The 26,149-nt window shown below is 46.2% G+C and overlaps 1 protein-coding gene across 1 annotated transcript in view; it reads right to left on the bottom strand.

Moving 5' to 3' along the window:
• Positions 1-26,149, bottom strand: part of LOC124279877 (tubulin polyglutamylase TTLL7-like) — a 39,854-nt gene that overhangs the window by 2,533 nt on the left and 11,172 nt on the right. The window contains 12 exon segments of the mRNA XM_046715750.1: positions 5,471-5,631; positions 5,989-6,069; positions 6,873-7,007; positions 8,025-8,264; positions 8,267-8,345; positions 8,347-8,384; positions 8,603-8,701; positions 9,751-9,963; positions 10,117-10,258; positions 22,724-22,818; positions 23,329-23,652; positions 24,016-24,232. Of these exon segments, the coding sequence (XP_046571706.1) occupies positions 5,471-5,631; positions 5,989-6,069; positions 6,873-7,007; positions 8,025-8,264; positions 8,267-8,345; positions 8,347-8,384; positions 8,603-8,701; positions 9,751-9,963; positions 10,117-10,258; positions 22,724-22,818; positions 23,329-23,652; positions 24,016-24,232 (1,824 nt within the window).

Genomic DNA, 26,149 nt, shown 5'->3' with positions numbered 1-26,149 from the left:
TGTACATAAAAATATGTTTAAAATTATACCTCATATTTATGGGTGGGGGTGTGTGGGTGTGTGTGTTTCCATTGATTTTGTACATGACATGGAAGGGGGTCACTAATTTTGTACATACATTTTAGGGGGGGTCATTCACATTGTACATGCCTCTCTATACAAATCATCATCACCCGCCCTAGCCATAAATATATACAAACCTGTAGAGGTTATGAATTCTTTGAAGAAAGTCCTCCTTGGGGTACATATAAGCATTAAAATGTCCATTTTAAATCCTACGACAGTTGTTACTATATTTTTAATAAAATATTGACAAAACAAAAAACTCGTTTTGTCTTGTGAGACCACCCCTACAGGGCCCCACCGGACCAACACAGCCAAGAGCAGGTAACTCTCGCCGTCTACCTCGTACCTCACTTTTCATGCTGAACGTGTCAGACAGAATGAGGGGAGATGGGTGGCAGATACCCAAGGAGGACTTTCTTCAAAGAATTCATAACCTCTACAGGTTTGTATAATTCTTTTTCAGAAGAAGTCCTCCTTGGGGTACATATAAGCATATGACAGACTCCCAAAGATATTTGAGACGGGAGTGGCATTCTGTCTGCCAACAACTAAACCTGTGGTGGAGTGAAATCTACAACCGATACGGAAATAGAAAACACCGAGCCACCTGACCGCTGATGTCAATCAGACGGGGGCAGGAACTAGAGAGCCCAAGCTTATATGTCAATTGGCTCAATATCAATGACATAAAACCCCACCCCCAACCATCACAATGGAAGGAATGTATGGGGACATGCCAAAACAACTCCCAACCCTAATATAGCCCCAGGTAGACAAGCGTGGCGACAGGTATAAGGGTAGGGAAAGCGTAAAAAATTAAACGCTACAAAGCCAATAACCCAGAAGTCGAGCTAATAAGTACTGCAAACTAATGCTCGAATGCACCCCTGTTTGGAAGAGGGCTTGCCGGGACCTCGATAAAACCCCGATAAATTATTAGCCTCGCTAAAAACTTTCAGAGGAAATCGAACGAGTACAAACGCCATGCATTGTACAAGTGAAAAACAACCCCACCAAACACTCTCGGTGTGAGGAGGGTAAGTGTAGGCCATCATCCCACAAAGCTGCTTAACACAGACTCCCAAATACCGAAGGCTCGGGAAAAGGGATAACTGTAAGCGTACACAAAAAACCTGAATAGCGAAAAGCGAGTCGAACATGTGTTGGCTCACCATTACACTAACCTGGTCACGTGACATGCGCTCATAAGAGAGGCATACCAAACAGTGCCCGCGGGGGTTCGTACCCAATTCGCCGCGAAGACTGGTTAATAGCATATGACTGGTTAAAGCGCTCAAAGCGGACCCTGCCCTCTTGAAGAGGGGCGTAAAGGGACGATGTACACCAAACCCGACCCAACCCGAAGGATGGTAAAGGCTATCAGCACACGATGTAGTGATATGAAATATATCGACATTGAACACAGAACCGATACCAATGACCAGTTACTAACTTGGTCAGGGTGGCAGGGCACTCTCCACTGGAGAGAACCGAAAGACCGAACCGAGCACGATCCTTAGAATGCGTGTCAAGTTGGTAATGGCGAATGAAGGCGTTCTGCCGGCTCCAAAGAGCGACAGAACCGATCTCTTCATTGAGCAGGGGACCCTCGGAGAGATGCCTGACGTCTGTCCAACTGACTGCGTTTCTGCCCAGTTTCGTAAGAGTGACCAACACTGATCGTGAGGTCCCCAGACTCAACAGTTATTCTGAAACCACGATGAGCCAGTCGCCTATGTACGGGTGACAACACCGGCACTGCGATCTGGCTATCTGAGCTGTAATAAACCTCAATTTGGTGAACACCCTTGGCACCGTAATGTAGCCTAAGGAGAGCACACGAAACTGGTAGCACGTCCCGTCAAACAAGAAACCGAAGGTAAATCTTGAAATAAAAGGGTGCAATGGAACAAGGAGGTTCGCGACCTCGAGGTCGATTGACGTGCGCCAATCCCCTGTCTCGGCAGATGAGATCACCGAGCGCGGTGTCTCCATCTTGAAGGACAGTACCTCTATGAACTTGTTCAGCTCTCAGATGAGAATGGGTCTGAACATTCCGTTCGTAATGGCAACGATGAAATAAATGGAGTATTGTCGCCGTCTCCCGGGAAGCCGAGACTGGAGTGTGTTGGTCCGACCGGTGTTTGCGGCAGAATATAGTAAACCTCAGCAGTCGGCAACTTAACGTTTGCCGATGCCTGGGCAACGAGAAGCTCAACAGACTTCCGTATTCCTCGAAACGGTCCCGGGGGTATAGGCCCATAACCGCCCTCATCATTTGGCTGGCACAGCTACAATGCAGTCCCTAGCCAGATGAGAGTTGACCCCCGTCAGATGCCGCCCAGAGTCGCCGACGAAAAAAAAATTCCACCGGTGCTCTCTCCCCTTTCCACCAGCTCCCTCAGCAGAGCTGAGAGATGCGCCGAGTGGAGCATACAGCGTTGAGCTGTGAAGGGGAAAGAACGGCAGACTGACGGTAGAGTGTGAGGCCTTGTCCCGGATGCCGTGCTGGAAGCAGGCTTCCCTCCGGGAGGCGAACTCCAACGGTTCGGGTATTCGACGTGGACAACACCTGAGGCAACACAGCCGCGATTCTATCTCGCACTTGCCTCAGGGACGAACCTACTCAGTGGTAAGTTCAAAGTAGCGAAATGAGCCGAAGCTCAAATCGACTTGTCCACTGTACGAGCCTAAACCCCGAATCCGAGGCACATGTGAGAAGCCTGACAATCAAGGTTTCACAAGCACTCAGACAGACCTCAGAGCGTCGAGGTGACCGTCACACCCGGCACACTCGATGGCATCGTGGTCAAGACGTCGATAGACATCAGGCCGAGACCTGAACTACCGGAGCCGGGAATCTGCACCCTACCAGTGCCGAAGCCTGGGTCGGTGCTACCCACGGGGTTCAGAGAATCCGCAGAGACGAAGCTCAGCTGTTCTAGACCGAACCCCGATCCAGAGACACGTAGGAGTAGCCTGATAAATCAGGTTTCCCCAAGTACTCTCCAAAAGCGCACTAAGCATATAGTCAAACATAGCCTATAGCGCTATATAAATACCCATACATACATATATATATAGAATGTTGTCCCTATTATGACGTCACAATATATATGTAATGACGTCATACTGTAACCGCTACAATCTCCCTGAAGAGTAAAGAACGAAACATGTTGGAGAAAAAGGCATTCTGTTTTTATTTATCTATGCAATATTTATGACTGAACACCTGTACTACTTTGGACATTTTGTGCGTATATATATATATATATACGTAAGTGCTCGGGTCGGCGGTTCGAGTTCGAACCCCGATCCCAAAACACATGGGAGTAGCCTGACAATGCAGGGCTCCCCTGGTGTACACGGGTAGACCTCGGCGCGTCAAGGTGATCGGCAGCTCGTCACACTCAACGGCCTCTTGGCCAGGTTATCGATAGACATCAGGCCGAGACCTGAGCTAACAGCGGGGATCTGTTCGTGCGGGGCGAAGCCCAGGTCGGTGCTAGTCCGATCAGCAGCAGTCGACAGGGAGTAGCCTGGCAATACATCGCCGGCGCCCAGGCCCATGAACGAACCTGAGCCCGAAGCTAGGTAAAAGCCACAAGGTGCGAAGGCACACCATCACCTGAGCGAAGCCAGGATCAAGCTGCCTGGGAGGAGGCGTTCTCGAGCCAGAGCTTGGGCCGCAGCCAACCCCCCCAGATGCGACTGATCCACCCCCGACGACAGGCGTGCTGAGCTCCTTTGCGGAACCCAGACAGCACCGTGTCAATCTGGGATTTCACCACAGGCGACACCTGGTTAACTTACCGCCGAGATCAACGCTGCGGGCCGAAGCTCCTGGCGGAGCCCGGACATCAGCGCTATCAATCATCGACTTGACATTATGTTGAAGAATATGTTGCTGCAATAGTGAAGCAAATTGAGTCATATTTAAGTCAGCAACATTGTTTGCGGGGGAACGATAAAGGGATTTCCGTAGAAACCTTTTATCAAATATTATCCCCCGCCTGAAGCAGATTAGTGAAAAACATAAAATCTGCGTGTCGGGAAGAATGGCGTGGCGCAGAAACCCAGACAAAAAAACCACAACCTCGACCTATGAGCCGCGTTGTGTGTAAAGCGTATGAAATATGTATCATAATACAACATAATGTAACAGGAATATTGGCCTTAAAGGCGTTTATTATGAGCATCCTTGATCGTTGTGGCGTCCTCGGCTAAACACCGGAGGCACACTTTATGACCATCCTGTGGCGGTAGTGTGCACGGCACAACACACAGGGCTTAAACTGCAACAAACAGAACCACGCCAGTGTTACTAGCAGGAACTGTGAAGCAGCAAACACATAAACACAAGTAATAGCAAGAATAACCATGCGGGCGATATATAAATGCTACAAGCTACAGCCATTTAAATACTAAACATACAATGCAAAGCAGAAAAAGGCTAGCCACCCCTCGTGTACATACTAGTGATAGAGTAAAGTTGGTGATCTGAAATGAACACTATCAAAATTACTCAACAACGACTTACCACAAACACGGCTGAAAGAAGAGAATTTAGGCAAGCCTACCATATAATATGCAAACATAATATATGAATTCCCTACTACAAGCTACCAAGAACATATAGCAAGGAAACCACGATCGTGGCGGTCCAGCCATTTTGCCTGCCACATGGCTGGAAAACAGAGAACCACGGCAAAGTTACAACAAAAGATGAATGAGAATATCAACATATGGCGTCCATCTAACGCGTGCGTGAGAAAGGAACCATACATACAGATTGAGATCTTTTACACTCATCGTTATCGGTAGGAGAGCAAACTCGAAACGAACACCACGCATGTTTATTCAACAGATCGACAGCATGAAAAGTGAGGTACGAGGTAGACGGCGAGAGTTACCTGCTCTTGGCTGTGTTGGTCCGGTGGGGCCCTGTAGGGGTGGTCTCACAAAACAAAACGAGTTTTTTGTTTTGTAAATATTTTATTAAAAATATAGTAACAACTGTCGTAGGATTTAAAATGGACATTTTAATGCTTATATGTACCCCAAGGAGGACTTCTTCTGAAAAAGAATATGAACGGTCCCTTACACTCGGGCTAGTTGCCCCACGATCCAGCCTATCCCTGCAGGCTACAACTTACAGACATCTGACACTGGGGCTAGTTAGGAAGAACCATAATTAAATCATGTAAGCAGCCACTGTGGTTCAGTTTAGGCAAGGGAAGATAACTCTTCAGATAAAATCTGGACAATCAAGATATTTACATTATATATACCACACATGGTTTGTGTTTATATGAAGAAACATAAAATCGTAAACTCCCTCTACAAGATAACATAAACAGATGGCCACCTACCGAGAAGAACAAGAAACAAGATGGCCACCTACCCAGAAGAAGAGAAGCAGTTCCACAGCCCCTGGCCATGACTCCACAACAGACGATTAAACACCCGGCTGAAGATACGATACAGACGCAAGTTGTCTACATCGGAACATCGCCAGATCCTCTGTAATACAGCCTTGACATTTGACCTCACAATGTCAGTGACCTTGAACAGAAAACATTTGTCAAATTACAAACACTCAGAGTAAGCAATCTTTCTATAGTCTTAACCTGTGTTTGTAAACTTGCAGTGTTTCCCCCATGTGATATTACAGAATGTCAGTTTAACATGACGTGGCAGACATTTGCCCGTCTGCTGCTGAACCACAAGCACTGGTGCAGACAAACCAGGGATCACACAAATCTGGGATCTGAACCCAGGACCAGTCGATCTTTGACCAGACTGAAACTCCACACATCTCCTTAACCACCACAGCTCCCTACTGTGCACCAATGAATGATGTCTCCAACATTGGACTCAATGTCAGTTTTGTCCCCCAACATTCCCAGAATGCATCATCACCTTCCTCCTCTTGATGGAGTCAAGCTTGACCAGCCAGTAGGACGCTATCCGAGGCTTGTGGAACTTCCAGTTCTCATTCAGCTGCAATATACAACGTATAAAATGACATTATCTTGGCCCGTGTCACGAAGCGATGACGACACTACTACTGTGATAGTTCAATGTTCGATACATGTAACATCATCTTACCTCAAACATAAATGTCGCTTTTTGATTGGCTGAGCGCTCTTCTATAATTTTCAATGTACCCCGCTTACAAGCGAGTAACATTTCAATATACCCCGCTGTCAATGGCAACTCATTTGGTACTTCGTGGTAGTAATTCTTTATCTCGAATAACATTGAATCACGTATGATGTACAGAAATTACCAATGTTTTGCGAATGCAAATCGATGGAAGGGAGATAACTCTAAATCTGTTTTTCTTGTCAGCAAATTCTAGCGATGGCTACAAAAAGATTTGTTCCCATGCTTCAAACAATTCAAAATTAACATTAAGGTGTTCTGTAAGATAAATACGTTGCTCACTGGTCCCTCGGGGCCCATGGGTTGATGTACCCTCGATGTTTGTTTATGTTCCCCTCGCTCTTCCATCTCAAGGAACATAAACATCAAAGGTACCCTACAATGTTGGGTACATGGCGTGAAGCCAATTTCTGACATACCCTGCCTGAACAAGCTAACAGCAGCGTAGACCCCTTTACTCACTCTAAGTAGCATGATACAAGACATTTGGTGTTCTTTTAATTCCCCTTCGCCAAGAGCAGTTACTTCCCCTACCCTGAATTCAAGCAGCATACATCATATTCCAACATCCTTTTGTCATCCTTGTCATCAACACATAATATTCAGCTGAAGCGAACATTGTCAGTGGTTTCCCCTACCTTGTCTAGCAGCGTGTCAGCTTCAAGGTCGGTCTTGCCAGGGAACTTGATCCGCATCTCATTGAGAGATGACAGCGTCTTCTTCGTCAGCTCGTCCTCCCGTTCCTTCACCATCGACGACAGGAAGTTGTCATCCTGCACACATACAATCAAACCGTGACATTTGGAAGTATTTCCCAGGTCAAACACGTCGGTCTGGTGCCAGCCACATTGTTACAACTCACACAGACATCAGTCTCCAAGTATCGATACATCCACTACCACACAAAGTGGAGAGGTTGCCTACTCATTAAAGTTTGCCTTCATATGTCAAAGACCCAGGTAGATTCTCACATCAGATTCAGTACATAACTAAAGCAAGGATCTACAACCAGAAGTTACTACTCCACATAACAACATTCTAGTACAGTAAGGGTGGAGCATCTTCATCTGTCCCAGAATCCAGAAGAACAGGAATAATCTGAATCTTGTGGAAGAATATCAGTGTACCATATGCATGCCAGATGGGAAAACACATGCTATGAGGAATAACATGTCTAGTCTTCAAAACTTACAGTGTCAGATTATCATAAATATCTCACACGCTAGTAATGCTGTTCCTCTGCAAGATGGTGTAAGTGTACTTACAATGCTGTTCCTCTGCAAGATGGCGTAAGTGTACTTACAATGCTGTTCCTCTGCAAGATGGCGTAAGTGTACTTACAATGCTGTTCCTCTGCAAGATGGTGTAAGTGTACTTACAATGCTGTTCCTCTGCAAGATGGTGTAAGTGTACTTACAATGCTGTTCCTCTGCAAGATGGCATAAGTGTACTTACAATGCCGTTCCTCTGCAAGATGGCGTAAGTGTACTTACAATGCTGTTCCTCTGCAAGATGGCGTAAGTGTACTTACAATGCCGTTCCTCTGCAAGATGGCGTAAGTGTACTTACAATGCCGTTCCTCTGCAAGATGGCATAAGTGTACTTACAATGCTGTTCCTATGCAAGATGGCAATGCCCAATGCCGTTCCTCTGCAAGATGGTGTAAGTGTACTTACAATGCTGTTCCTCTGCAAGATGGCATAAGTGTACTTACAATGCCGTTCCTCTGCAAGATGGCGTAAGTGTACTTACAATGCTGTTCCTCTGCAAGATGGCGTAAGTGTACTTACAATGCCGTTCCTCTGCAAGATGGCGTAAATGTACTTACAAGGCCATTCCTCTGCATGGACGGTCAGTTTGTTGGAGGTTGCCGCCCTGGACAAGGACTTGGAGCGCTGCTGGGCCCCGGGGAGTGAGGTGTTGCTGGTGGGGCGCTGGGTCATGCGTAGAACCCCTGACGTTGGCCGTGAGCTGTGGTTGCTCTGGACGCTGTCTGGACGGGAAGAGGGTCGTGGTGGTGTGTGCTCGCCGAGCGGCGTCGGAGAACAGTTGAACTTGGGGGTGAGGCACTGTCACTTAGCTCATCTTCATCATCATCATCTAGATCCTCACGGGGGGGCTTGAACACTCTCTGGCATACTCTGGAGTGGCTGCAGGCAGGAAGGTCAAGATTGTATTGGTAAATACACAATGCCAGTGAGTGAACGGTATTCTAAGCCTCAGTCAGCAATCATGGCTGACTTGCATTGACTGAATCTTTGTCTGGCAAACTGGTTTAAACCTGTTGAACATCGTTAGTTATGCTTGCTAAACAGCTAAAGTATTACACAGAACCTACTACAGCTGTGACAGCATGTTAACTCCTGACCTTGGGTCCTCTAGGGCGCGATGACCCGGGGTTGGTGAAGACACGCCCCTCCTTCTCATCTGCCTCACACTCAGCCAGCATGTCCATGATCTCCTCCTCCTGAAACACAGTCATAAGTTGATCAGGCAGTCGTATTTCAGTCACACAGTCATAAATAAGTCAGTCATACAGTTATAAGTCAGTCATGCATCAGTCACACAGTCATAAGTCGGTCATACAGTCATAAGTTGGTCCCAAAGTCTTGAGTCAGTCACGTCTCAAGTCAGTCATAGTCAGTCATCAGTCATACAGTCATGTCAGTCATAAAGTCATAAGTCGGTCATGCAGTTATGAGTCAGTCATAGTCATAAGTAAGTCATAAGTAAGTCATACAGTCATAAATCAGTCATACAGTCATAAGTCAGTCATACACTCATACAGTCATAAATCAGTCATACAGTCATGGGTCAGTCATACAGTTATAAGTCAGTCATACATAACTCATACACAGTCATAAGTCAGTCATACAGTCATAAGTCAGTCAGTCAGTAAGTCATTCAAACACAGTCGGGGCGGTGGGGTAGCCTAGTGGTCTAAGCATTCGCTCGTCACGCCGAAGACAATGTGTGAAGCCTATTTCTGGTTTTCCCTGCCTGTATTGCTGGAACATTGCTAAAACCATACTCACTCACTCACTCAAACACGGTCACTCATCTGTGATACATCAGTCATAAGTCAGTCATACACAGTCAGGCACAGAACCCTAGATTCTTGTATGACTAAGGGATGACACTCAGCAAATCCAATCCAGACACACGAGATGATGAGAGGCCAACGTACCACACAAAATGGTTGGTTATGTTATCTCCATTCAGTAGGCATTTTCACAAACATCTACAGCTTTCTTACATACATTACACACATACATCTACAGCTTCCTTACATCTACAGCTTCTTTACATACATTACACACATACATCTACAGCTTACAGCTTCCTTACATACATTACATACATTACACACAAACATCTACAGCTTCCTTACATACGTTACACACATACATGCAAACAAGGAGCTTTGAGATCTGCTAAGTCTCCATGCCCCAGAGTATGACTCCGTCCACTATGTAATCTCTCTCCATTCTTCCCCAAACATTCTGCAGTTCTCACCCTGAACTTGTTGTTGTACGTCGTCTGGATCTCCCTCTGCATGGAGGTGCCCCGACCTGCCAGGAACACGGTGAAGCACGAAGACAGCAGGCTGCAGTACTTCTCCTGCCGCGCCCGGTCGTCAGACGGGAAGATGCGGCGGAACCTGCCACAGTTGCGGTTCTCGTACTCCTCTCTTGCTGCTGCCCTCCTGATGCGGGACAACAGCTCCTTCTGAAGGAGATGAAACAATCATTGATGAGTTTAGAAGGGAAGAAACCTATGGGGTGAGACATGATTGCAGTGGGACGCTGGATGTTTTGTCTGAGACATGGAAAGTGAGACATAGACGTGAGAAATGTTTGGAGTGAGTGATGACAATCATACCAGTTCCTCTTTCCTCCGCTCGATCGTTTGGCGTTTCTTCTCAAGGTCTGTGACATCAACTTCAACCTTCTTCGTCGACCGGAACAGTCGTTTCCTGGCCTCCGCTTTCTGGGCAGCAATGTTCCGACGTTTGTCACTCGATCTGCACAACAATGACATTAATGACTCCAGACATCCTACACAGCCCTGTCCTCAATGACATTAATGACTCCAGACATCCTACACAGCCCTGTCCTCAATGACATTAATGACTCCAGACATCCTACACAGCCCTGTCCTCAATGACATTAATGACTCCAGACATCCTACACAGCCTTGTCCTCAATGACATTAATGACTCCAGACATCCTACACAGCCCTGTCCTCAATGACATTAATGACTCCAGACATCCTACACAGCTCTGTCCTCAATGACATTAATGACTCCAGACATCCTACACAGCCCTGTCCTCAATGACATTAATGACTCCAGACATCCTACACAGCCTCTGTCCTCAATGACATTAATGACTCCAGACATCCTACACAGCCCTGTCCTCAATGACATTAATGACTCCAGACATCCTACACAGCCCTGTCCTCAATGACATTAATGACTCCAGACATCCTACACAGCCCTGTCCTCAATGACATTAATGACTCCAGACATCCTACACAGCCTGTCCTCAATGACATTAATGACTCCAGACATCCTACACAGCTCTGTCCTCAATGACATTAATGACTCCAGACATCCCTACACAGCCATGTCCTCAATGACATTAATGACTCCAGACATCCTACACAGCCCTGTCCTCAATGACATTAATGACAGACCAGACATCCTACACAGCTCTGTCCTCAATGACATTAATGACTCCAGACATCCTACACAGCCATGTCCTCAATGACATTAATGACTCCAGACATACACAGCCCTACACAGCCCTGTCCTCAATGACATTAATGACTCCAGACATCCTACACAGCCCTACACAGCCCTCAATGACATTAATGACTCCAGACATCCTACACAGCCCTGTCCTCAATGACATTAATGACTCCAGACATCCTACACAGCCCTGTCCTCAATGACATTAATGACTCCAGACATCCTACACAGCCCTGTCCTCAATGACATTAATGGCTCCAGACATCCTACACAGCCCTGTCCTCAATGACATTAATGACTCCAGACATCCTACACAGCCCTGTCCTCAATGACATTAATGTCTCCAGACATCCTACACAGCCCTGTCCTCAATGACATTAATGACTCCAGACATCCTACACAGCCTTGTTAGTCATACTTGAATATCTGGACCTGAGATGTCAACCAATTTGTTACGTTGCTTGACAAATGAACATACAGAAGAAGGAAGCAACATAAGTGTGTGTTTAAGCATATTTTTGTCTGTCACTTGTTATATTCATGGTTTAACTTATAAAGATTTCCTTATTGAGGGGGAAACAACTATTGAGATAGCGATAGTCTGTTGTGACCAACTATTGCAATCTCCTTGAATTGTCTTATTTTAGTCATTTCCCAAATGAATGCATAGTTTATATGAAATAAACACAAACTGAACAGGGGCAGATAACTCTAAATCAAAGTAAACTAATCTGGTACTTTCTGTATTTAGCACTGTATCAACGGAAGTTAATTACTTAACTATTGACAGTCACAAATACTATCGATGCATCATGTAATTTTTAGAGTAAAATTGATATTTTATACTTATCCTGACTCATGCTCTTTTTGCTTGTCTTCTTCTTCTTGCGAACATAGTGGAACACTTGTATCTCCCTAATTGAAGCTCCCTTCAATGTAAAATCACTAATTAGTACTCACCACGAGTTACCTCCCTTCCACAAGAGCGTGAACGAGGGCGCCACCTCCACCCATGTGCCTCACTCTCTCCTCATATACTGAGCCCAACATTTGAATTTACAGGGAAATCCAAAGTGTTATGTGGGGAGGATGGGAGGGCTTACCTCATGAGTCAGGATAAGTATAAAATATCAATTTTACTCTAAAAATTACATATTTTTCCTTATCCTGACTCATGCTCTTGCTTGTAGAATCCTCTGGCAAAGGAGGTGGGAATATATAATACTTTGGATTTTAATAATTAGTGATTTGAACTGTGATGATTGTAATAACCCTATGGGAACTTCATAAAGGCACTGAACTGATGAATTCCTGCTGCTAACTTATCAGCTGCCATATAAAGGTTATTACCATGTACTTATTATGATAAAGTATATATAACATTAATACAATGCTTAAGACTAATAGACTTAAGCTTGTTAATATGCTAGTATAAACTCCTTAGAGTTTGTTAGCTAAAATACTTTAAGATATAAACATAGTACTAAGCTTAAGATATGATTAAACTTAAGCTAATTATATAATAGCAACACTATTTAGAGTTTGTTAGTTAATATACTTATATGATATAGATATAATGCTGAGCTTAAGATATGAATAAGCTTTAGCTACATATATAATAGCAAAACTCTGTAGAGTTTGTTAGCTAATATATTTTACAATATGAGTATAGTACTGTGCTTAAGATATAATTAACTTAAGCTACATATACAATAATAAAAACTTTGTAGAGTTTATTAGCTAATAGATTTATAATGTAACCATAGTACTAAGCTTAAGATAAGATTAGACTTAAGCTAAATGTATATAGCAAAAACTCCTTAGAGTTTATTAACTACTATACTTTTATGTTATAAACATAGTACTGAGCTTAAGATATGATTAAACTTAAGCTATATATATAATAGCAAAACTCTGTAGAGTTTTGTTAGCTATTACATTTTATAATGTAACCATACTGCTTAAGATATGATGAAACTTAAGCTAATTGTATAATAGCAAAAAACCCTTTAGAGTTTGTTAGCTAAAATACTTATATGATATAAACCTAGTATTGAGCTTATGAAGGAAACCTTAAGCTACATATATAATAGCAAAAACTTATACAAACCTGTAGAGGTTATGAATTCTTTGAAGAAAGTCCTCCTTGGGGTACATATAAGCATTAAAATGTCCATTTTAAATCCTCGACAGTTGTAACTATATTTTAATAAAATATTTACAAAACAAAAAACTTCGTTTTGTCTTGTGAGACCACCCTACAGGGCCCCACAGGACCAACACAGCCAAGAGCAGGTAACCTCGCCGTCCTACCTCATGACCTCACTTTTCATGCTGAACGTGTCAGACAGAATGAGGGAGGTGGCATTACCCCAAGGAGGACTTTCTTCAAAGAATTCATAACCTCTACAGGTTTGTATAATTCTTTCAGAAGAAGTCCTCCTTGAAGGCATATAAGCATATGACAGACTCCCAAAGATATTTGAGACAGGAGTGGCATTCTGTCTGGCAACAACTAAACCCGTGGTGGAGTGAAATCTACAACCACGTCACGTGAAATAGAAAACACCGAGCCACCTGACCGCTGATGTCAATCAGACGAGCGAGAACTAGAAACCCAAGCTTATATGTCAATTGGCTCAACATCAATGACATAAAACCCCACCCCCAACCATTACAATGGAAGGAATGTATGGGGACATGTCGAGAAACAACTCCCAACCCTAATATAGCCCCAGCCAGACAATGCATTGAGAGGTATAAGGGTAGGAAAGCGTAAAAATTTAAACGCTACAAAGCCAATAACCCAGGAATTCGAGGCTAATAGAATTACTGCAAATTAATGCACCGAGATGCAGCCCCTGTTTGGAAGAGGGGCTGGCCGGGACCTCGATAAAACCCAGAGAAATTATTAGCCTGCTAAAACTTTCTGAAATCGAATGAGTACAAGCCATGCATTATGCGGTGAAAAACACCCACCAAACACTCCGTGAGGAGGGTAAGTGTGAGCCACCATCCCACAAAGCTTATTAACACAGACTCCCAAATGCCGAAGGCTCGGGAGAGGGGAAAAACTGTAAAGCGTGCAAAATCCCTGAATAAGCGGCGTGGCCGAACATATGTTGGCTCACCATTACACTAACCTGGTCTGCGTGACATGCGGCTCGAAGAGAGGCATGCCAAACAGTGCCCGTGGGAAGTTGCACCCAATTCCGTCGCAAAGGCGGGTTAATAACATATGACTGGTTAAAAGCGTTCAAAGCGGACCTAAGCCTCTCGAAGGGGCGTAAAGGGGCGATATGTACACCCAAACCCGACCCAACCCGAAAGGATGGTAAGGTTATCTGATGTAGTGATATAGAAATATATGCGCATTGAACACAGAACCGATACCAATGACCAGTTACTAAGCTTGGTCGGGGTGGCAGAATCACTCTCCACTGGAGAGAACCGAAAGACCGAACCGAGCCGCGATCCTTAGAATCGTGTCAAGTTGGTAATGGCGAATGAAGGCGTTCTGCTGGCTCCAAAGAGCGACAGAACCGATCTCTTCATTGAGCAGTGCGGCTGTGTATTGTCAACAAAGCGGCATCTGCCCTACCCAGTCTGCCTTCAACCCCTCGAGGTAAACCGTATCATTGTAACCATACAATTCACGAACAAACCAGCGAGATAAAGTCGCTTGCTAGCAGACTCCCCAGTCTTCCGCCACCAAACAGCACACATGGGTACCCGTACGGATCCCTTTTGTTAGTTCGTTCGTGACGAGCGCGGGTGAGCAATCGAAGATTGGTCCCCAGTCGCGGAAGGCTGGGTAAAGGGGTGGAAGTGCGATATGAGCAGTCACGTGGAAAGCAATATCGCACTGAGAGTGGTAGGTATCCGAGGAGTCGAATCACGGACATGATCAGTATAAAATACTGTCAGTGTCGGGTCAGTGGGAATCGCATGGATGTACCCGACCCTTCTACCAGAGTTCACCACAACAAGTAAAGTCGTCTTCCACGTCAACAAGTGAAGTGAGAGAGGCGATATACTTGAAAAATTAGGGGCCAGACAGCCATTTGTGAATAAGTGGCAATTTTAAGGTGGGCTGAATTGGCCGACGGTGAAGCGGTCGAACCCTGTTCATGCCAGCTACGGCCAGCGATGTACGAGAGGATGCTGCCTGGGCAGAGCACCATCGAGCGAGGTGTGAAGCGTGGAAATAGCCATGGAGTACCCGGCAATGGTGGAGGTCATAAGGCTCTCAACCAAAGCGAGGTTATAGTAACTCCAATATCCGAACTAAGTCCGCAGAATAGGGATTATGAAATCCCCTTTCTGCACACCAGCGCCCCACCTATCAACACACTGAACGGGTGTCGAATCCCAGGCAGAATTGTGTCTGCAACGGTTGCAGGAATTCCGTGTGTTATACCCGACAGAGGCCAAGCCACCCAGTGAATCCGAGGATTCGGTGTGGCGCCCGTGCAAGTGAGAATGTCTGGCGAAGAGGTAATTCGAATCCCGGCGCGCGGGATCGAACACCAACCTGACTGCTGTCAAATCCAGCACATTGATGTGCAGGTTGTGACTTCGTCTCAAGAGGCTGCAGGTCACCCAGAACATCGCCCTAACCCGGTAGGGATGTATCTGGCTGGACTGAGAGCGACGGTGTCTCAGGGGTGGGGACCCTCGAGAGACGTTTCTGACGTCTGTCCATCTGACTGCGTGAGGTTGACAATTCCGCCCAGTTTAAGTAACTGATCGTGAGGTCCCGAGACTCAACAGTTATCTGAAACCACGCGATGAGTCAGTAAGCCTATGCACGGGTGACAACACCGGCACTGCGATCTGGCTATCTGAGCTGTAATAAACCTCAATTTGGTGAACACCCTTGGCACCGTAATGTAGCCTAAGGAGAGCACACGAAACTGGTAGCACGCGTCCGTCAAACAAGAAACCAAAGGTAAATCTTGAAATCAGGGTGCAATGGAACAAGGAGGTATCGCGACCTGCGAGGTCGATTGACGCGTCGCCAATCCCCTGTCTCGGCAGATGAGATCACCGGTAGCGGTGTCTCCATCTTGAAGGACAGTACCTCTATAAACTTGTTCAGCTCTCAGATGAGAATGGGTCTGAACATTCCGTTCACCAATGGCAACTATGAAATAAGGTGGAGTCAAACCCCACATATTCCTGACCATTGGAAACCACCACACTGGTTGCCTACCCCAGCAAAGACTGGATCTCGGCATGGAGTATTGTCGCCGTCTCCCGGGAAGCCGACACAGGAGTGTGTCGCTCCGCCCGGTGTTTGGCGGCAGAATATAGTAACCCCAGCAGTCGGCAACTTTACGTTTGCCGATGCCTGGGCACCCTGAGGAAGTAACGAGAAGCTCAACAGACTTCAGTATTCCTCGAAAATTGTCCAGGGCGTATATGCCCATAACCGCCTCATCATTTGACTGGCACAGCTACAATGCAGTCCCTAGCCAGATGAGAGTTGCCCCGTCAGATACCGCCCAGAGTCGCCGACCGAAAAATTCAACCGGCTCTCTCCCTTTCCACCAGCTCCCTCAGCAGCGCTGAGAGATGCGCCGAGTGGAGCATACAGCGTTGAGCTGTGAAGGGGAAACAACGGCAGACTGACGGTAGAGTGTGAGGCCTTGTCCGGATGCGTGCTGGAAGCAGGCTTCCGGGAGGCGAACTCAACGGTTCGGGTAGTCGACATGGACAACACCTGAGGCAACACAGTAGCAGCGATTCTATCGCACTTGCCCTCAGGGGCGAACCTACTTAGTGGTAAGTTCAAAGTAGCGAAATGAGCCGAAGCTCAAATCGAACTTGTCCACTGTCTGAGCCTGAACCCGATTCAGAGGCACATGTGAGAAACCTGACAATCAAGGTTTCACAAGCACTCAGATCTCGGAGCGGCGAGGTGACAGTCACACCCGGCACACTCGATGGCATCTAGGTCAATACGTCGATAGACATCAGGCCGAGACCTGAACTACCGGCGCCGAGACCTGAACTACCGTTGTGGGAATCTGCGCCCTACCAGTGCCGAAGCCTGGGTCGGCTACCCACGAGGTTCAGAGAATCCGGCAGAGCGAAGCTCAGCTGTTCTGGAGACCGAACCTCGATCCAGAGACACGTAGGAGCAGCCCAAGTACTCTCAAAAGCACTGAGCGTATAGTCAAACATAGCCTATAGCTATATAAATACCCATACATACACATGTATGCGTCGTAAGTCTTTCGAGGTCGGGCGGTTCGAGTTCGAACCCCGATCCCCAACATGGGAGTGGCCTGACAATGCAGGGCTCCTGGTGTACACGGGTAGACCTCGGTCAGCGTCAAGGTGATCGGCAGCTCGTCACACTCAAGCGGCCTCTTGGCCAGGGCATCGATAGACATCAGACCGGAGACCTGAGCTAACAGGCGCCGGGGATCTGCTCCCGTGCGGGGCGAAGCCCAGGTCGGTGCTAGTCGATCTGCAGTCGAGACACAAAGGGAGTAGCCTGGCAATGCAGGTTGCCCCTGGTGGACACAGGTAGACCTTAGAGCGCCGAGGTGATCGGCAGCTCAGTGGAACCCAGACCGGCGAGCCGAGGAACCTGCCGATATACAGGTTTCCGGGCAGCCCGACTGACCACGTGGCGCCCGAGGTGTCCCCGAGCTGGTCGGTATTTAGGCGACCGCCAGTCAGGGCACCAGGGCAAAACCTGCAGGGCGAAACCTGCATCGGCGCTTGGCGCCCGTGACAAACCTGAGCCCGAAGCTAGATCGCCACAAGGTGCGAAGGCGCCGAGGTGTCCCGAGCTGGTCTGCGCCCTGGCGACCGCCAGTCAGGGCACCAGGCGAAGACAGGGCAAAACCTGCATCGCCGCGCCAGGCGCCCGTGGCGAACCTGAGCCCGAAGCTAGGTCAGCCACAAGGTGCCGAAGGCACACCATCACCTGAGCGAAGCCGGGATCAAGCTGCCTGGGAGAGGCGCTTCTCGAGCCAGAGCTCGGGCGCAGCCAACCCCCGAGATGCGTCCGATCCACCCCGACGACAAGCGTGCTGAGCTCCTTTGCGGAACCCAGACAGCACCGTCGGTGTCAATCGGGTGGAATTTCACCACAGACGACACCTGGTGAACTTACCGCCGAGATCAACACTTTCGCGAGCCGAAGCTCATACGGAGCCCGGACATCGGCGCTATCAATCATCGAATTGACATTATGTTGAAGAATATGTTGCTGCAATAGTGAAGCAAATTGAGTCATATTTAAGTCAGCAACATTGTTTGCGGGGAAGCGATAAAGGGATTTCCTTAGAAACCTTTTATCAAATATATTATCCCCGCCTGAAGCAGATTAGTGAAAAACATAACATCTGCGTTGTCGGAAATAATGCAGGAGGCGCAGAAACCCAGAACAAAACCACAACCTCGGCCTATGAGCCACGTTGGTGTAAAGCGTATGAAATATGTATCATAATACAACATAATGTAACAGGAATATTGGACTTAAAGGGCGTTTATTATGAGCATCCTTGATCGTCATGAGCGTCCTCGGCCAAATAATCGGAGGCACACTTTATAACCATCCTGTGGCGGTAGTGTGCATGGCACTGCGCTACAGGGCTTAAACTGCAACAAACAGAACCGCGCCAGTGTTACTAGCAGGAACTGTGAAGCAGCAAACACATAAACACAAGTAATAGCAAGAATAATCCATGCGGGCAGATATATAAATGCTACAAGCTACAGCCATTTAAATACTAAACATACAATGCAAAGCAGAAAAAAGGCTAGCCACCCCTGCGTGTGTACTAGTGATAGAGTAAAGTTGAGTGATAATAAACGAACACTATCAAAATTACTCAACAACGACTTACCACAAATTGGCTGAAAAGAAAGAGAATTTAGGCAAGCCTACCATATAATATGCAAACATAATATATGAACTCCCTACTACAAGCTACCAATAACATATAAAGCAAGGAAACCACGATCGTAGGCGGTCCTGCATTTGCCTGCCACATGGCTGGAAAACAGAGAACCCACGGCAAAGTTACAACAAAAGATGAATGAAAATATCCACATATGGCGTCCATCTAAGCCGTCGCGAGAAAGGAACCATACATACAGATTGAGACTCTTTTACACTCATCAAGATCGGGTAGGAGAGCAAACTCGAAGCGAACACCACGCGACGTCTATTCAACAGAACGACAGCATGAAAAGTGTGGTACGAGGTAGACGGCGAGAGTTACCTGCTCTTGGCTGTGTTGGTCCGGTGGGGCCCTGTAGGGGTGGTCTCACAAGACAAAACGAGTTTTTTGTTTTGTAAATATTTTATTAAAAATATAGTTACTACTGTCGTAGGATTTAAAATGGACATTTTAATGCTTATATGTACCCCAAGGAGGACTTCTTCTGAAAAAGAATCCGTAGAGTTTGTTAGCTAATACATGTTATAATGTAACCATAAAGCTTAAAATATGATGAAACTTAAGCCAAATATATAATAGCAAAAACCTCTTTTAGAATTTTGATAGCTAATATACCTATATGATATAAACATAGTACTGCGCTTAAGATATGAATAAGCTTAAGTTACATATATAATAGCAAAACTCCGTAGAGTTTGTTAGCTAATACATGTTATAATGTAACCATATGATGCTTAAGATATGATGAGCATACTTAATGCATAGTAATGAGCAAAAACTCTATTTAGAGTTTGTTAGCTATATATATATGTGTATTATATGATATAAACATAGTACTGCCAAAAAGCTTAAGATATGAATAAGCATTTTAAGCTACCTAGTATAATAAGATATGAAACTTAAGGTAAGTTTGTTAGCTAATATATTTTTATAATATGATGTAATAATATAGTACTATGCTTAAGATATAATTAACATTAATTTAGTACTGTTATATAATAGCCAGAAACTCGAGGAACTGTCAACTGTTGTGATATCTCTCAGATAATGGTTGGCAACCACCATATCGGATCTCCAGAAATAAACCCTCCATTATTTCAAATAACATTAGTGTAGATCAATTGTAGAAGTTAGCTTCTAATATCATGAGTATTAAAAGCTCATGGAGGGTCGGATTGGGTCCATCCGTCTTGTATGCACATAGTATGACAGTTCTGATCCAAACGGAGATATAGTACATGAGACTTCATTCATGAAAGTTGATGATAGAGGAAATAATCTGTTGCATTTTTCCTTCCTGTTTGGTTCGGTGGAGATAAATTTACAGTGCTCTTGCTGGCCATTGTGATAGAATCATCGTATCATGGAGTCCAAGTATGTCATCCAGGCGTGTGTTCATAAACCTCACTTGTGAGGTGTTGGAGCACTATATTCAGATCCCCAAGTTGGAGCATTGAAACTTCCGCTTTAATTCTCCAATCAGAAAGCTTAAGTAGGTTTACTAACCATCTAGTTGTGTTAGTAGTTCGATGATGAAATTCAGCTGTAGTATGAGACGCTGTGGATTTAGATCCACTTGTATCCCGGCCGCTAGGTAATTCGGCTAAGTCCTTTGACGATGTAGGTGCACAACCAGGTGTGTCTGTCCTCGCTGAACTTTATGTAAAATCGCCTGACTGCCGTGCCTCGTCCCTAACTTGACAGGGGAGGTCTCTAACCTGAAGAAAGCAGCCCAATCATGAAGGTTCAGATTAACTGACTGTAAGGAGGCTTGCTCTTTTCACTGATATATAGTTGTCACTTGTAACGTAAGTCTTGAACTGTGAAATAAGATCGACTTCGCGTAGGTCGTTGTCCATCGCGCGGTCCAATCAGAACAAGGCATTTTGATTCTGTAGAATACCGCCACTGTGATGTCACCGGTGTAGCAGGAAAAAACCTTGTATAAAATCTTGCCGTCGTTGATATTAGCATAATCGTCGGTCTTCACCGTAGCTTCCCGCAGTTACCCGAATGACCACCTGTTTCGAGGGTTAATGGTAAACCCGCGAAACCTCCGGCGCGAAATACCTCGCTCTGTAATATTAATGCTGGGTAGGTTATTTTCCTGGCTGTCGTGAAAGTAACTTCAGTTTTGAATATAATTCCGACTTCCTTATATAAAGGTACAATAAACTTGCAAGTTGTCAGCTTGTAGACGAAGGCTGTACATCTGGGTCCTTCGTCGAGGTGGTCTGCGACTTCCTTCGCGAAGGTGGCTCCGTCGTGGCTGCTACGCTGACGGGGGGTGCCTCTGGGGTGTCGTCTGCGTGGAACCTTCGCGAAGGCTCAGGCCCTGGGATGGCTGCTTCTCCAGTCTGTAGTGGCCCTCCATCATGATCATGATTTGCCGCAACAGTTCATCTGGGATGGTCTGCGACGAAGTAGTCGGTGCCCTCTCTGCGATGTTAGCGGTGGGGCCCTCAGGGAAGTCGTCTGACATCAGTGTAGAGACATCAGGCTGCATGGCGATCTCTGCTGATGTCATTGTAGCTGTCACCGGTCGCTTCTTGTGGCGTGACGTCGGGGATGATGATCGGCTGATCATCGTAGAGGCCCAGTTCAGCGGCTGGAACAATCTCGGTTGAGAAAGTCCTAGTAGACTTCGTTGATTTCCCCTCAGAGGTCGACGCTGCCCTGGGGGTGCGAAGTCTGCGTTGAGTGTTGGTAGCGACGGGACCTTCAGGAAGATCATCGAATATCAGCGTTGGTACATCAGGCTGCATGTTGATCTGCGCTGACATCACTGTTGCCGACATCGGTCATTCTTTTGATGTACATCAGGTATGATGATCGGCTGATCATCATACAGGCCCAAATCTGCGCGATGGGAACAATCTCGCTGAGAAAGTTCTAGTAGACTTCGCTGATTTCCCCTCAGAGGTCGATGCTGCCCTAAAAGAAGTCTGCGTTGAGATGCAGTAGAAACCCTCTAGTCTTCGGCTGCGACGATGGGATGTCTGGGGAAGCAGGACGCTTCTTGGAGGCGGCGGACTACGTCCCACGCCTCTCCACCACTCTAGCGGAACACCACACGGGAAGGGGGTCGACCAACAGCAGTAGACTGGCTTAGGGTTCAGGTGTATCAGTCATGCTAGACTCTGCATACAAGCGACCTATCTGCTGCGGCGCCTCAAACGCCAAAGTAAATATTTATAAAAGGCAGAATTGGATAAATTAGTACCGCGAACTGCAACGTGAATAAAATGAACATGGCGCTAGTACAACTAGGGCATATTAAATGCGGATCAGCAGCAGAATAAAAACGCGTAATCTGCAACAGTACAGAATTTCCATCAACGTAATCCACTGAAACAAACACGGCGTCCCGTGAATAAACAGTAGAAACACGACTAAATATCAATATATAATTGTTGAAGGATACTAGCTAAACCTCTATAGATGTCTATACGAGGTAACTAACTAAATATAATCAAAGGATATAGTGTGTCGGGAGACACAGGCGCTCTCACGTCCAGCTCACTGGGCGAAGAAGGAGAGAGTGAGGCACATGGGTGAAGGTGGCGCCCTCGTTCCCGCGTTTGTGGAAGGGAGGTAACTCGTGGTGAGTACTAATTAGTGATTTTACATTGAAGGGAGCTTCAATTAGGGAGATACAAGTGTTCCACTATGTTCGCAAGAAGAAGAAGACAAGCAAAAAGAGCATGAGTCAGGATAAGGAAAAATAATCGTTTTTTGTTTCTACCATCCATTAATTGCTATCGGAGACTCAACAATTGCAACCAATCTAACGACCAGACCCTGTACTTACTTGATATTCAGCAGCCTCAGGGTGTCTTCAACAAGTCCCGACTTGATGTCGTAGTCTATTTTCTCATCTGTACCAAAACTGGGAGAACGATTTATCTGAAAACAATAAATACATTGAAGATTTCTCACCAACCGGTGTAAACATCACTGAAGGCACTGTTCAGCCAGCCAGGTAAATAGAGAAATGTGCTAACCCTTCAACATACATCACTGAAGGCACTGTTCAGCCAGCCAGCTAAATAGAGACATGTGCTAACCCTTCAACATACATCACTGAAGGCACTGTTCAGCCAGCCAGCTAAATAGACACATGTGCAAACCCTTCAACATACATCACTGAAGGCACTGTTCAGCCAGCCAGCTAAATAGAGACATGTGCTAACCCTTCAACATATATCACTGAAGGCACTGTTCAGCCAGCCAGCTAAATAGACACATGTGCTAACCCTTCAACATATATCACTGAAGGCACTGTTCAGCCAGCCAGCTAAATAGACACATGTGCTAACCCTTCAACATACATCACTATTGTACCAATAACATAACCAGTGCATGACGTCATACAGAATGGATGAAGAATGATACTTGTAACCAATGACGTCTCACCTCCAGCAACCAAGGTCTCAGCTTCCTGTCAATCATGATGTCGAATCCTAGAATCTCGAAGCACACACTGTCACTGCCAGTCCCAGCTCCTGGCCGACACATGCGGTACGAGTGTAACACATGAGGCTGGGCAACTAACATTGTCTTGACAATCATGTCGGAGATGTTGCGCCACAACAACGCTACATCGATGTCGTTACGTCGGAGGAAGTCATTGAAGTAGCGTATCGAGCGTTTACTCCCAGTGTCCACAGAGGCACTTTTGTCGTAGAACTCGTTGTGTTTGTTGACGGAGTAGTTGGTGAGATGCATGTAGAGGTGGTTCTGTGGACACATGTATCACTGATGAGATAATGCTTCTTTTACAAACATCTCATTTACTCCCAAACCATAGGGTTGATGATCAACACAGTAACTCTGTATTGTTTCATAAAGTGAACTCCTAACAATGTTGCAGAAAGAAAGAATAAAGAACAAATGTTGTTTTTGGACAAACTGACTTGCATGTAACCCTATTTTCTGGTGGAATCTCAAATTATTCATCGCTATAAGAAAAACTCTCATTCACATGTATGTACGTTCCACAGTTGGAAAAATGTTAGTGTACTTAATTTGTTTTACATGTGTTCATAGATAAACGATGCTTGGCATTGCTAAGCACTGACCATGATAGGAAGGTATACTTACCATGTTACTTTCATGTGGCGGCAGGTATTTCTCAGTGCCGAGACGGACAAGTCCATCATTGAAGAGAAAGATGCGGAGTGGGTCACATGACGTGACAAGGACGTAGACACGCAGGTCAAACTTGTAGCCGTCCAGGAGCAAGGGCTTGTCAATATACTCCTGGACGATGAAGTGCTCAGTTGGGGGAATCTTCTCTGCATTTCGATACAGACAGATACTGAAGGGCAAATAATGAAGTAGGTGAGAGAATGCTCTTTAATGCTACTGTCCACAATATGGCAGGTGTGTCAGGCTGAAGAAGTTAAGTACCATCTTCCTTATTACTACAGAAATCTGGCATGGCATGACACGTTCACAACAAGAGTAGTGAAGGAATCCAGTCCTTCTTTTCTTTTGAGTAGTTTATACCCTGGCAATTTCAGATCATCAGGTCCAGGCCAAACACTGGACTGTGTCTCTTACCCCTGACCTTGTGTACTGTGTCTCTTGCCCCTGGACCTTGTGTACTGTGTCTCTTAGCCCTGACCTTGTGTACTGTGTCTCTTAGCCCCTGACCTTGTGTACTGTGTGTCTCTACCCCTGACCTTGTGTAGGTACTGTGTACCCCTGAATCGCTGTGTACTGTGTCTCTTGCCCTGACCTTGTGTACTGTGTCTCTTACCCCTGACCTTGTGTACTGTGTCTCTTACCCCTGACCTTGTGTACTGTGTCTCTTACCCCTGACCTTGTGTACTGTGTCTCTTACCCCTGAGCCTTGTGTACTGTGTCTCTTGCCCCTGACCTTGTGTACTGTGTCTCTTGCCCCTGGTGTACTGTGTACTGTGTCTCTGTCTCTGACCTTGTGTACTGTGTCTCTTACCCCTGACCTTGTGTACTGTGTCTTTACCCCTGCCCCTGACCTTGTGTACTGTGTCTCTTACCCCTGTCCATGGTGTACTGTGTCTCTTGCCCCCCTGACCTTGTGTACTGTGTCTCTACCCCTGACTGTGTCTCTTATGTACTGTGTCTCTTGTGTGTACTGTGTCTCTCTACCCCTGACCTTGCCCCAGGTACTGTGTCTCTTACCCCTGACCTTGTGTACTGTGTCTCTTACCCTGACCTTGTGTACTGTGTCTCTTACCCTGACCTTGTGTACTGTGTCTCTTACCCTGACCTTGTGTACTGTGTCTCTTACCCCTGGCCATGTGTACTGTGTCTCTTACCCCTGACCTTGTGTACTGTGTCTCTTACCCCTGGCCATGTGTACTGTGTCTCTTACACCTGACCTTGTGTACTGTGTCTCTTACCCCTGACCTTGTGTACTGTGTCTCTTACCCCTGACCTTGTGTACTGTGTCTCTTACCCTGACCTTGTGTACTGTGTCTCTTACCCCTGACCTTAGGTTGTGTACCCTGTGTACTCTCTACCCCTGACCTTGTGTACTGTGTCTCTTACCCCTGGCCTTGTGTACTGTGTCTCTTACCCCTGACCTTGTGTACTGTGTCTCTTGCCCCTGGCCTTGTGTACTGTGTCTCTTACCCCTGGCGTTGTGTACTGTGTCTCTTACCCCTGACCTTGTGTACTGTGTCTCTTACCCCTGACCTTGTGTACTGTGTCTCTTACCCCTGACCTTGTGTACTGTGTCTCTTACCCCTGGCCTTGTGTACTGTGTCTCTTACCCCTGACCTTGTGTACTGTGTCTCTTACCCCTGACCTTGTGTACTGTGTCTCTTACCCCTGACCTTGTGTACTGTGTCTCTTACCCCTGACCTTGTGTACTGTGTCTCTTACCCCTGACCTTGTGTACTGTGTACGGTGTCCTTACCCCTGACCCAGGTACCAGGTCTTACCCCTGGCCTTGCTAATTGTTGTGTACTGTGTCTCTTGCCCCTGACCTTGTGTACTGTGTCTCTTACCCCTGACCTTGTGTACTGTGTCTCTTGCCCCTGACCTTGTGTACTGTGTCTCTTGCCCGTGGCGTTGTGTACTGTGTCTTTTGCCCCTGGCCTTGTGTACTGTGTCTCTTGCCCCTGGCTTTGTGTACTGTGTCTCACCGGTTCCCTGATACACCAGTGTCTTACCATGTGTCTTACCGTAATCTTGTTCATCATCTCGTATGTGCACTGTTTGTCTTCTCAATGCCCTTGTGCACTGG

Source organism: Haliotis rubra, unplaced genomic scaffold (genome assembly GCF_003918875.1).
Source record: "Haliotis rubra isolate DU_JTF1 unplaced genomic scaffold, ASM391887v1 Scf258, whole genome shotgun sequence".
Classification (NCBI taxonomy): domain Eukaryota; kingdom Metazoa; phylum Mollusca; class Gastropoda; order Lepetellida; family Haliotidae; genus Haliotis; species Haliotis rubra.
This window is presented reverse-complemented; position numbering and strand designations above follow the sequence as displayed.